The 13,360-nt window shown below is 41.4% G+C and overlaps 1 protein-coding gene across 1 annotated transcript in view; it reads right to left on the bottom strand.

Annotated features, from left to right (window-relative positions):
• Positions 1-9,897: 9,897 nt before the first annotated feature.
• LOC131892649 (uncharacterized) overlaps positions 9,898-13,360 on the bottom strand; it is a 41,644-nt gene continuing 38,181 nt past the window's right edge. Inside the window, exons 6-9 of the mRNA XM_059242472.1 lie at positions 13,201-13,337; positions 11,855-12,043; positions 11,023-11,251; positions 9,898-10,484 (exon numbers count right to left, since the gene is read on the bottom strand). Coding sequence (XP_059098455.1) covers positions 10,196-10,484; positions 11,023-11,251; positions 11,855-12,043; positions 13,201-13,337 — 844 coding nt within the window. The 3' untranslated portion in view covers positions 9,898-10,195. The remainder of the gene's footprint in view (positions 10,485-11,022; positions 11,252-11,854; positions 12,044-13,200; positions 13,338-13,360) is intronic.

The following is a 13,360-nucleotide window of genomic DNA, read 5'->3' as shown; positions in this document are numbered from 1 at the left end:
CACTAAATTTTTCTCGAAAGTGTTCTCGGCATTCTCTTTGAAGAGCTGCATGGTGTAGTATGAGTGGTCCACCTCGATTTTCTCTTGGTAGGTCCGCCCCCCGAGGCATAAGGACACTCCGAGGCTGAATACATAGAGGAAACGCATCATCTTGATGTGTGTGCTCAAAATCGCGGGAAGAATGTCTGTCTTTCGTGGGCCTTTTTTTTCTTCTCTCGTGCACAATCCAAACAGTCCTTGAACTTGAATCGTTCAATTCTCCTGAGCACCGAGCTAGCAGTTCACTTCCTATTCCCTGCACCTCCTCATATCGACTGAGACGGACGGACGGACGGACGGACGTCGGGCTTGATTGTGCGCCTTGTTGAATGTACGAGAGAGATACTACTAGTCGAGGGAGATAGACGACCAACAACCTGGCAACGAACACGACAGATATGTGCACCTACTGTACCACATACGAGAACGTACCTACATACACTCACATTCAAGCCCTCCACTTGTCCTGACAAGAAGACCGAGGCAACAACGCTTATTCGTCGTTACCTCGATGCGACCTTCAAATAGCTTTTTTTCGGGTTTGGCATCCCACTCCTTGAACACTCTCACACTCGCTCATCCACTGTTACACTCTTTCAGTCTCGTTGTTTCTTCTTCGCCTCCTTCTCCTCCCTCTCCGTGTGAGAGTGAGTGGTGGATGGAGGATGGATGGATGGAATCGGTATACTATGTATTGGTTGTGGCGTGGTGTGTTCAGCATGTAGCATGGGGACTGACAAGGCCCCGATTCGTTCCTGGTTTTCTTCCATTGGGAGGCACCCCTCATTGAGCGAGTGTCCCCACCATCCATTGGCACCACCGACGGTCGTTCCTCCATATCAACTAACCATTAAAGATGGTTTTCGGCGACTGCCATGAACTTACTCTGTAGATACGATCACGTCGAAGGCAACAACATTTGAACCTCAAGGCGGCAGCGCCCTTTGGGTTTGGAGGCACTATCCAGTGGTTCAAAGTACTATTTGGTAGTCAAAGTGCCACTGGTAGTTCTGCTATTGCTGCTACTAGGTATCGTTAAAGAATCGTATTATGGAAGTTTACAGGCAATATCAAGTGTTCGGTTCCACCTCGAAACCAAACCAGCTCGGGTGGTCAACCCTGTAGAATGGTATTCCCTTGCAACTATTTTGAGCATTTAATGGGTTCAAGTCGACCCCTCAATCCCGAGAACTGGTTTCACATATCAGACATTCGACGCTTGTATGCAATTCCCAAATGCTTCCGATGGCAGACGTAATCGTTGAAAAATCGGAAATACGAGATATCCTACGTCAACCGAGGATCAATAGGGATATGGCAACATTACCATTGTTCTACCTGGTCGAGCGGTTGATGTGATGAGGGAAGAAACCTGCCACCAAGCACTCTTCAAACTCTGAGAGGGAGCTGTCTGCTGCAAAGACCTCCATGGGAAATGAAGAGTGTTTTCATCCAAACGATGTTTTTACTTCTCAAAGAAATCCAAGACTCATTGCCTACCAGATCTCAAGAGGCTAATGTCTCGGTTCAATTACGACCAACACATCCGAAGAAAGAGGGAAAGGAATCTTGCTTTTGTTTTTCAAGGTCCATGGACCATGGGTGAAGCTAGATCTTGCTCACCTCGGACTAAAGAGTATGTATGTATTATTACTGCAGTATTTGGTAGGAATTGACTGATGCTCGACGATGAATATGCTCCAGAAAAAGTGGTCAGGTTGGATTATTCAAGGATAATTCCCAATGGATAATTTTCATGGCCGGGATTATTACGCAAGTTTTAATGATATGGATTTCCCGCATCCCCATGTAACCAAAATTCAAAGACCCTGTGTACATTTTGACACAATTCAATGCTTTGGGAGGGCACATGTTCCTATGACTGTTGTGTTGAGAAACTGGTTTCTGAAACCAGAGAAAAAACTGACCCAGACCCACTAATCTGACGCAAACTAGTTGACGAGTCATATTGTTGCACAACCTTCAAAAAACAGGGAATGGTTTTTTTACATTGCTGGACGATTTCAGCCTGAAAATATTGATCGAGAGTGAATGTCTTTCGAGGGTTGAAAGAAGGAAGCATTCTGCCAAGAATAATGATCCCGAACTTGTAGGTAGACAAATAACCTACGCAACACACGATTTGGCGTGTTTTTGTTGTCAGTTTCAATGATGTTTTGGGGGTCTTCATTTTATCCTAATCAGGGAGGAGGCTGTTCCGATTGCGTACGCTTTTTGAGAATATTGCAACTAGCCTGATTCATTTTTTTTGGTTGTGTTACTCGAAGTTGAGACAATGCAATGAAAGCGTTTCCGTGCAACTGACCGTTCACCAAGAAACATGCCTTCCTTACCCTCTTATTGTGTCTATTGAGCCTTTTTTTGCTAAGAGCTTCTTAATTGGTATCTGAACATATTTCGATCCGAAGATTCGGCAATGCGCACGCGGTTCCGAAAATAAACCTGGCTTTTCAAGCCAACAACCCTAGTCATGTAACTGTAGCACATTCTTCGTCATGATTAAGAACCCCCGCAACATCATCACCCCTATTGTGTCTTTCTGCCATGCCAACTTAAAACGGTCGGGGTAAAATTACCTTGTCTGCTCTCTGAATGCCATTGAAAACTTGCATTTCAAAGCTTTAAGAGTAGCTCACAACAACAGCAACGACAACAAAGCAGCCCACAACCTCCTGGACATTGACATTAAGCGGGCGACATTTACTGGCATATAAACGAACATATATGATATCGGATGGAGTGGTAGTAAACTTAAGAATTTCAGCCCAAAGTGGATATTAATGAGTGGTCTGTTGCAGCCTTATTGTTGTTGTTGTTGGTTGTTGCGATGTGGTCGGGTGCTATCTAAGCTATAAGGATACATGTACTACATGGAGGAAGCAAACTGTTTTAAATTACCCGTTGTTCGAGATCTAAAGATTAATCAGTTTTTCAATATTCCCAACAACAGTAACAACATGTTCAAGTTCTACATGCGTATACCCAGAAGAGGCCACGGATGGATGGATGGGATAGGGATTGGAGTTCATGGAAGGGCGTCGTATTCATAAGTTCACCTTTACCAACTCCGAGTTCAACGCGAGGAAACACAATGAGATATCTGCATTCGATTCTATGCTCAGGACCTCCCTCCTCTTTGAGCCCAAGAAGAGGGCGTGCTTCCAGGCGAGCCTCTGTATTTTAGTACACTAATGCTGCTGCAACTACTAATGTTCAGCAATGCAGCCATGCCGTGTGTGAGTGCTCTTGTTCCAGGATATGAGCAGTTCTGATTTTAATGAGGACCGAGCCAGATTTCCGCTCGAATTCCTTCGCTGTTTTGAGTATGATGCGGTTGAGCGTCGTAAGGGTCTACTTCAAAACTAAGTGAATTAAATATATTGACAAGTTTGTTGGAGACGCATAGCGTTTTCATGAAGCTCTTAGACTAGTGCTTTTTTTCTGACAAACGGCGCTGATTTGTAGCACTTTTGCTCGCGTCACCTTTTGGTATGAATAGTAGATTGAAGGATGACGGAATGATGGATCAATTGTTTGACTTTAAGTTTTGCACACGATCATCTTCTAATTAATAAAGACGTGTATGATGACGATTATCATGATCATGATGGAGATGATGGCGATATTCCAAGTGATGACGTGAAATCATGAGGAACAATGAAATGACTACACTCTTCTCCATTGGATATGGTTTTGAATCGGCGACTTCCGCATTAAAATTCCGCATCGTGCATTCTCAAGTTCCAAAATGATCTTGGAGAAAAGTGTTGGGAGTGTTCATAAAAGATGAGGAATATCTAAGATGGTTGACAAATTTGTGTTACCCAAATGATGTGGGTGGGAGGTAATACGTTTTTAGTAAAACGAGGTTGACGTTCCAACACACTGTTCCCTTCCAAAGTGGACAAGTTGTTAAGAGTTTAAGAGGATATACGAAGGAAACCTACTTAAGCTAAATAAACACAATCTCGAAAGGCATTTTGTCCTGCCTTCTAACCATCAAGCTGAGCACGAAGAAATTCGCCACATCGACAAGCATAATATTGATCCACCCACAATTACTCTCAACTTTTGGCCCCAAGTTTGCTCCGGATTTGTGTTGAACTTAAATTCGTTAAGGACTTGATGTCAGTACTAAAATGCCATAAATATTGCCTTAAAATATCTCGCAACCATTGTTTGTTTGTTTTTAACTTCCCGCCAAATCTAGCACTCCAATTTGATTTATGGTATATAAAATCCTCCTGGCTTATTTTGCTTTTGGTAGAGTTTTCATTTATCAGGACTAGTAACTCGTGTAGACTTTGGTACTCCACTTCCTGCCAGTCAGTAAAAGAGACAACCTCAAGGCAGCAACTACCCTTAGTTTACATGTTTCATTGTGCAGATCATTATCATTGGAAAAAAGGGAAAAATTGAGACAACGGGTTCGTTGTAAGATTTTTCTAGTTCAACCTAACTACTAACTAGTGGGCAGATGCAGAGGAGCGGGTGAAGAGTGGTCTTTTCTCGAAAAAACTATCTTTAAAGTTAGGCTAGGGGTCGGAAAAGTAGTTTGGGATTTTGCTCGAAATAGTTGTTTTTAAGTTACGAAAATCAGCCAAAATAAGTTCTGAAAACGCAAAACAGGTTTTTAAAACAAGTGAAAATAGTTTGTTACTCGTATTTGTTTGGATCTTCAAGCGTTAGTGTGGCATTTGGGGAAAAAGTTGCTTGATTAATATTTTGCAAGATCTTCTTGCTCTTTGGACTCATTCTAAGATCAAGACTGCTCTCACTTGCGTTTTAGAGCATTCCTTGTGTGGCAAACGATGGGATGGTAACCCCCTTAGGTTCAAATTAGATCATGTGCAGTTTGACACTATTGTATCTGCTCAACACTTTCTCTTCATGAAAACTTCAAGTTTAATGTCAAACTAATCTTTGAGTAGAGACAAACATGGGCCAGATTTTTTGACTCCGTATTTCTACTAAATTTCCCCGAAAATCCTTGGTTTTAGGTTATTTTATGGTCAAAATTCATGAATTAGTTTGTTTTGCCCAAAATTGACCAAAATAGGTGGAAACTTAATTCAGCCTTTCCCACCCCTACTAATGCTGTATTTACAATGCTTCATTGTCTACGTGTCTGTCCTCAATGAAAAGCGGTTAGCGACTAAAAGGCCTCATTCAGAGCGAAGCTGTCAAATAATTGATTGGCCAGAAATATTATTTTGACTTGGGTAGGTTCTGTTATTTCGTGCTTTCCACATTCCTGTGACTTATGGCACAAGGAGCAAGGAGGGAAGCTTTAGAAGCTCGAGAACTTCAATTTTTTCCCATAATTGACCATTTGGTTTATTGTTGCATACCTTCAACAATCAGACGCAATCACTTAGGGGAAAAATGATCCTCCTAGATAGTACTTTACCGCCCACTTAACGCTACTTTAGGTTATTTTAAAGTATTTGTCTTTCTGTAAATATTTCTTTGAGCTAGCAGTGGTCGACAATATACCGAGTTTCATAAGCATTCGTAATTCCTAGCTACCTAACTTACAAGCTAAAGGTGTTTTGACCTGCTACGATGGTAAGAGTTTATGAAGTAGTAAATGACTAAAGTTACAATGTCAAAAGCGACGAAAGTTCCTTCAAAAGATGGCACTGTAAGGGCAATAGACTGATGCTCAGAAAAATAAATTTTCGAGGTAAGATATCATAGCTGAATATTGCTATTCAAGCAAATTGTATGTTCAGTGCGCCCTTTTTCTAGGGGATAAGTTTTGTTTTACATACTACGGAATCTATTTCTGCATTGGATAGGCGAGTCGAGACTTGCATTCCCTCCTGGCTGATTGCCCCCTCTAATCGACTTTATCTTTTACGAACAATCGTCAATTCAAAGTTGCTTTCCCATAAAAACTGTTGACAACTTATGCCAGGATGGTCATCAAATGGCCAGTTGCGTTTCCTGCCTCTTTTAGAAATCAATTGCATGTTTCTGCGTACTATCAATCAACTGTTAACAGTCACCTCAAACTAATCTTATTTGATTATATCAAATTGACTAAAATTGAAACATGCCAAAACCTCAGCTTAACTATGCTTTAATAAAAGTTGAAAATGTTGAAAACTTGAAGGTGTTGAAGTTGTTTTCGGACTTGCCAAGGGAGTATGAAACTGAACACCATGGTTTCATACTCTAATTAAGTGTTTGCTTAAATACCAAGACTTCTAAATGGGTTTATCTTTGATAAAGGAACAAAAGGAGGAACTTTTGACAAAAAAGATATCTTTGAAAATAACTCAGATTAGTATATCAAATCACTTGAAACTATTCTAACGATGCTAATAACATCCATTAATTGCGCTTTCAAAGATGTAGGTTTTAAGTGGATCAATATACAAATTTGAAATATCTTAAAATATGTAGCTTTAAGAAAGAAAAACGCAACTAGAAGTCTAGGCATTTAAACAGACTCTAAACAATGCTTTTAAGGTACCACCGTAGAAGTTAACCCTTCTGCATTGATCTGCATGAATTGTTGCATTGGCATTGCATATTATAGACTTGTGCTTAATGTTAATTCATATCTTTATGGATTCCTTTTTCGTTAGGCAGTATCTCTGAAGCAATTTTTACTGATCGCCCCTAGTTTACCTCTAAATAACCCAATAGGTCAACCAATCAATAAAGTTGCCAATGTTGTCTTCACGTTAGAGATTAGAAATTTGGAAACGGTTCTCGGTAAGCTTGTCTGTTCAGCAATCCGAACTTATGTAATTTCTGTTTGTCATGAAATGCACCTTTTCATCGGCAAACATTTTGGTAGAGGATTCGAGATAGATTGGCAAGAATGGGTTGAACTAGCCCTGTAGTTTGAACCAAGGTTTATTAAACCAATCAGTTCTTGAAAGGGAAAGAACCGGAAGAACGCTGGGAGTAGAGAGGTTGAGATATTTTTCATCTTTATAGTTTCGTCGGAAATATGATTCCAACCTTATCTAACCTTTGATGTAACTGAATGTCAGAACGTTTCCTTTAACTGTACATGCGGAAGTATTTGCCTATTTGTTACGTATGAGAGCTAATGAATACAAACACATTTCTTTCCGAGGAGTCAAGTTTTCCTGTTCATTTCATCTGAAAATGATTTCATTTTTCACAACAGCGAATTCATCTCGGTAATGTTTGGGCTTCTTAACTTTTTCTTTAAAAACGAAATATGTAGCTTCACGTTCATCTATTTATTACCTTCGGTTTGGAAAGTAAGAAAGAAGTGCGGTTCCAGGACTATTGGCTCACACATGGCTAATTTTTGTGGACCAAATTAAAACTTGTGTGCTTTGTAAACAATGTCCTTGTAAGGAAGGGTAAAAATGTCAATTGCTTGTATTTTAATTTGGAAATAAGTGGTTGTGATTGCCACGCTTTTGATTACAATGAATTTATTTTGCAAAAAAGTTAATATTGTTCACAAAACTACAGTTGACTCAATTCTGTGGTAAAAACCTCAAATGCTCTTTCAAAAATAAAATTAATCTTAAGCAAGCGTTTTTGCCTGTTTCTTTTTTTGGTGTTTTTTCAGTTTTTCGAAAATCTGTCTGCACCTAAAACCAACAAATCGAAAACCTTTTGTCGCACGTTTCGGACTTCCAGCCTTTTTTAGCGGGCTCAAGGACTCCCAAGGGTGCATAATGAGTAAATGTGATTCTAAAGGTTAAGATCTATAATTAGAACATGGATTTAGACGAAGAAAGAAAAGTGAACGTTAATATATGTACGGTTTTGCTCTCTGAGTCATTCCACCTACAAGTCAAATGGAATTAATGTTTTCTAAAAGTATATTTCAGTGCCCAAGTATAGTATGCTCAGAAGGAACTCAGAATATATACGCTTTCAAGTTAAGGATCTACATAGTTGAGTGGTTTAATGTACCCAATAGGAGGCGACATAGTTCCTAACGGGTCAGGGTTCGAATCTTGTCTTTTGAAGTCATCTTTGTATGGGAGAAGACGTGGTGCACTGGTTTACAAAGATATGTTTGTTTTGATTGTTACGAAATCAGATGGCAGCTCTCTCGCTCGGCCTTCCATCTGATGATGGGTGGGTGTCCCCACTTCACAGCCAACATTAATTATTACCTCACCCTCGGGAATGACCGCAGGTTCGCCCATTTAAGTTGTTAAAGCAACAAGTTGTGTTGTAGTTTAAATACCACAAAGAAGCTTGGACTTGGCAAGCCTGGGATAGAACCAGGATTCGCAAATTGGAAAGCGGATGCTCTAACAAAACGGTACCCCAGNTAAATACCACAAAGAAGCTTGGACTTGGCAAGCCTGGGATAGAACCAGGATTCGCAAATTGGAAAGCGGATGCTCTAACAAAACGGTACCCCAGCAAGCCATTACTTATATGTGAGAGTTCCCCGATTTGATTCTCTTCCCCAACCTTCCTCATGGAGACTTTTAGACGCTAACCACGCCCACAGATGGAAAACTAAACAGACATGGATATAACACTGCCCATTAGAAATAGTATAAGGACGCTGTTAATGGCTGGCTTCGCTGACAGGGCGAGCCTTATCCCGCCGACCCCCAGCACCCAAACACATTATCAATTACTATGATACATTATTCGGCAATTTATCGAAAAAATGGCCCTTTTCGTTTCGTCTTTTTGGTTTTTTTTTTTGTATTTTTCGAAAGAAACTTAAAGTCTACTTAGTTATCATTGATTAAGGTCAAGGTGTCCGTTGAGTCGAGTTGTCACCAATATTGGCCCATGTGTCCGACGTCAGACAGCCCAAACGAAATGGATAAGAGGCACAGTGTAGTACTATGCTAAACTACTCGTACGTGTTCTATTCCTGACATTAGGTAATCTGGGTCACTAATTATAGAAAAGCTTTTGATAGAATTAGCCAAAAACAACTCAAACCCATTTTATTTCAATAATGTTGAGTGAACATATAAAATTTCACAGGCACTTTGCTTTTAGGAGTTTGAGTCTGCGGTGTCACCGCATGGGGGAGGTCCCGGTTCAATTCTCGTTCCCGGCCATTCTCAAGGAAATTCTTGGTAAGCAACTACATCCACAGACGAGGACCCAATTTGGAAGGGAGGACGATTTTCCCTATCAGAATTTGGAAAAAGATGATGTGATGGTTGCTTTCGCTCTCCGACCGTAGGACCCCAGAACCCCGGAACTCCTAGAAAAATACATTTTCCAGGTATCAGAACCTCCCTTAGGTCGTCTTTGGATGTGATACGCCAACCTTTTCACCACGTTAACCCCGTTCCCATGAGGTACATTTACTACAGTAGATTTTGAACTCGGGGTATTTATGGAGATTGTTCGTACATTTTCTTGATCAAAAAAGCAACTCTTTGTGTTTTCGTACGCATCTTAGGACAAAACACCAAAATTTCGATCAAAACATCACCTCGAATGATGTCCCAATTGTCGGATAGATGCGTAGTTTAGCTGAAACTGGTAGAGTTGGAGCATCCGAATTGATGTTAGATAAGTCGTCGTCGTTGTAGTGTCTTATTATTGTTCATAAAGATGCATTGTTTTTAACTGAAAACCATTATCCAAATGTTACTTCAAGTTCAAGGTTTAGCTGCACGGACCCATCAATTTCACAAGCTGCGAATTTTTGCTCTACTTTCAGCCATATTTACCTTGATTGTGAATCTATTGACATATTTAAAGCAATTCATTCAATGATTCATCCGCAATTCACCTTTTTTCAGATAGTTTTATATCTGAAAACTATTCCTGAAAGCTCGTTTTGGTGGAAATTGTATGGTTTTATTGCATTTTGCACTTGAGGCCTAACTAAGACATGATGGATAGCGTGAATTTTAAAGTTTATTGTATTTGGTAATCAGATTCTGACCATTAATGTCATACCAACTAGCATTAAAAACAATTTGTACACAAATGTCAGAGACAATTACTAGCAATCAGAAATGGACGAATCAGATAAAGCATGCATATGTTTGCACACGCACGTACACACGCACGAATATATCCGTAAACTTCGAACTCGAGTGGTTCAAGCAAGAGAAAAAGCAGACATTCTTATCAAAGAGTAATAAGAGGATCGTCACAGCCAGAGAGATATTTTTGCGTTTCTTCGTTGGATGGTCTAGTTGAGGATGCGCCCATTGGAATACTTGGAGTAATGGGATCCTGCTCCGGAACTGGACGAATGGATCTGATGAGGGCGCCGATGGGAGCGATGAGATCGATTCGAGTATCGAGAACTCGGTCTCGAATGAACAGGCACTCCGTAGACGGCAGGTAAGCCATTGCCACCTCCGGCCGTCATGCCGTTTCCACCGTAATCGCTGGCCGCACTGCTCGATAGGCTATGGCTCGTGTCCACGGATATCAAGGGAGGGGGAATGGGCTTGAGCCCGTTACTTAAGGAATATCTAGAAGAGGAAGAGGTCAGTTAATTTAGAATTGAATTGTAAATATGTTCAGTACATCTCCCAAGGTTGTACGTCGGGTTGTTTGAACGAGTCAAGTGCTGGAATGTGATTGGCAATAATGGCTTGTGTGCGTGTTGGAGGTGCGTGTGCGTGTCGATGTGTTTCATCTTCTTTGATCCCTTCATAAAAGTGAGTGACGAATGTCTGGTGTGAGTGCACTTTAAGCTCAAAAGTAATGACAAAGACACCTATGGTTTTGATTGTGGGCTTTTGAAGGGTTAGTTAGGGAGGAAGGGATCCGTAGGGAGACGAGGTTGGAAACTGTGCCGAAAAGTGACTGCCCGCACTGCTGGGATGGCGTTGGATACTTGTGAAACCTGTGGAGGACGTAGTATATCTACCCAAAAGGGCAGACCAACTTTAGGATGTGAGGATCAGGGATATTGAATGATAACGATCGGTACAAAACACCACACACATAAGCGTACACATATTGCCGAGACTATGCATAATGTCAATTGAAAAATTCATATCTCACCTTGATCCATATTGAGATCCATGCCAAGACCGAGTGTACGGGTCAAAATCTTCGATCATAGATTGCTCCTTCTCCGTCACATCTGACTTGGCGCACGAACACGTCATGGCCGAGCACAAGAAGATATTCACAATCAACATGAGTAGGAAGAGCACGCCGAAGGCGATGCACAAGTACAACAACCACGGAGGGTTGGGCACGTCGCAATTGTGGCCCAAGGCCTCGGCATCTGGAAAGAGCAAAGCCACACTCTTCAAGTCATCGGAAGAGGAAATGAAACCGATCTGGTATTGTTGAATCGTCTTGCCGAGTCAAACGACGGCTGTACAATGAATACATTTCCTGGCAAGGCAAAGGGGCGAGAATATTCCCGTGGGGAACACCAGCCATCAAGAATGGGTTGAGACCGTTTACAAGAAATCGCGTGCATATGGGACGCATGGGAGGCCTCAGTCAACTCAATGTGTTTAAAGTTAGAATAGGTCGATAGTATTTTCAGGTTAATCAAGGATGTATATCAAAATGAATGCACTCATAAGATTCATTACAGTACGTCTGAATCAAACGCGAGGCAAATGGCAGCTTCCTTTCTTGAATGATTAGGTATTTAGGTCCACACGCTGTTTTGAGTGGCCTTGAGTGAACTGACTCTGAAAAAAGTCATGAAGTGCTTTCTCTGGCATGCAATTAATTCATCAAGAAAGCCTTGAATTGAAAAAAAGTGGAATGCCACTTCCTCTGACCAATACAGCCTATACAGCCTAACAACCTTCAAAATTGCAACTTCACGTTTTCTACAAATCAAGAGATTACACTTTTACATTCTTCTTACCAACATTCGCTCCGGGTTCGAGGACAAAAACAGAGTATGAAGCCATAAGTGCGCCGTCCTCTGGAGGTTGGAGAAATAAGGCATCAGTCCTCGGCTGAGTGGAGGAATTGGGTCGTAATGATCGCCCAGGTCGGGTGTCGGGATCACCAAACTTGCCTGTGTCATTGCACACAGGTTCCGGGCATTGATCTGAAAGGGGATTGAGAATATTAATTGCTTTACCTATGCCTGATGGGTCGTTCTCATCTCCACCCAAAAAGCAATTATGCTTGTCATCCAAATTTCTGGCGTTTTTCCTTGACGGTAAAATTCACCGAAAAGGTGTATGTGTGAGAGTCTGAGAGCGAGAGAGAGCGAGAGCGCTTCTCGAAGTGATTTTCAGCCCAAGTCAATGCCAATGACATTGTCTGGCACAACCCTCAAAATGTACAGGGAGAGTATGCTATGAGAATGATATATCCATGGATAACCTGAACATTCTTGAAGCTAGCCAACCAACCAAACAATTTCAGAGTTGAGTATTAAGTTGGCCTTGCTCCAAGTATCTTTTCTCGCCTTTGTTGAGATGCCCTTTTTATCCATGACAAGGTATCAAAGTGTCGATAGACCTGCTTGATGAACTTCTACTCCGATATAAGCGCTGACGCATATCAGATGACGATTTTCGAAGGATGAAAAGAGTCTGACAATTTGTTCTATGCGAGGCAAGTGCCAAATCCATTAGATCAGGGATTGAACGGGAGAGATTTCACAATCTTCGATTCTCTGCGGCCTCTGATTTCAGAGGAAATGTCAATGTGAGACTCCTTTTCGTTGGCTTGGTGAGCGAACTTATCACCATCCTCCGAATCCTCAAGATTCTCTATGATGTCTGCGTCTTTTTGCTCCAACTCATCATCACAATCATCATGACCATGGTACGAAGAGTCTCCAAAGATTTGAAATTGAATGGAGGATTGAAAAGATTATGAAGCGGGAGAACAAAATCAATGCCAAACTGGCTTCGCTCTTCTTTCTTTCTCTCGTTCTCTCTCCTTTCCTATTCTCCTTTGGGTACGCTTCTCGGGGAGAAATTAAAGTGACGGGCGTGAGATTCCTCTCGAGTTGATGGAAGTCCCAAAATACTTTCCACGGACTCCTGTCGAGATTGGTTAGCAAATTGATTTCCCCAAGTGCCAATGATTGGTGGGACTCTTTTCGAATTTCTACCGATGGCCTCCTCCTGCTCCTGCTCCTCCTGCTGCTCTTTCTCCTGTATGTGCCGCCCTCTCATTGACCTTTGGTCCCTTCATTATTCAAGCACAACGACCGTGTAGTAAGAATACAAAATAATAAAACGAACTCACCTCGACAAACCAAGATATCACATTGGAAATGGATACGATGACTCTCGGGAAATTTGAACATGGAGAAAATCATGGCCTCTGCCGTGCCCTTGGTCAAATCGTAAGTGAAATCCGAGATCAGATCCCGATCCGGACATCTAGAAAAAAAGCAGAGTACTTT

The sequence above is a fragment of the Tigriopus californicus genome, chromosome 2 (genome assembly GCF_007210705.1).
Source record: "Tigriopus californicus strain San Diego chromosome 2, Tcal_SD_v2.1, whole genome shotgun sequence".
NCBI lineage: Eukaryota > Metazoa > Arthropoda > Copepoda > Harpacticoida > Harpacticidae > Tigriopus > Tigriopus californicus.
The sequence above is the reverse complement of the archived record's forward strand: the minus strand, read 5'-3'. Positions and strand labels throughout refer to the sequence as shown.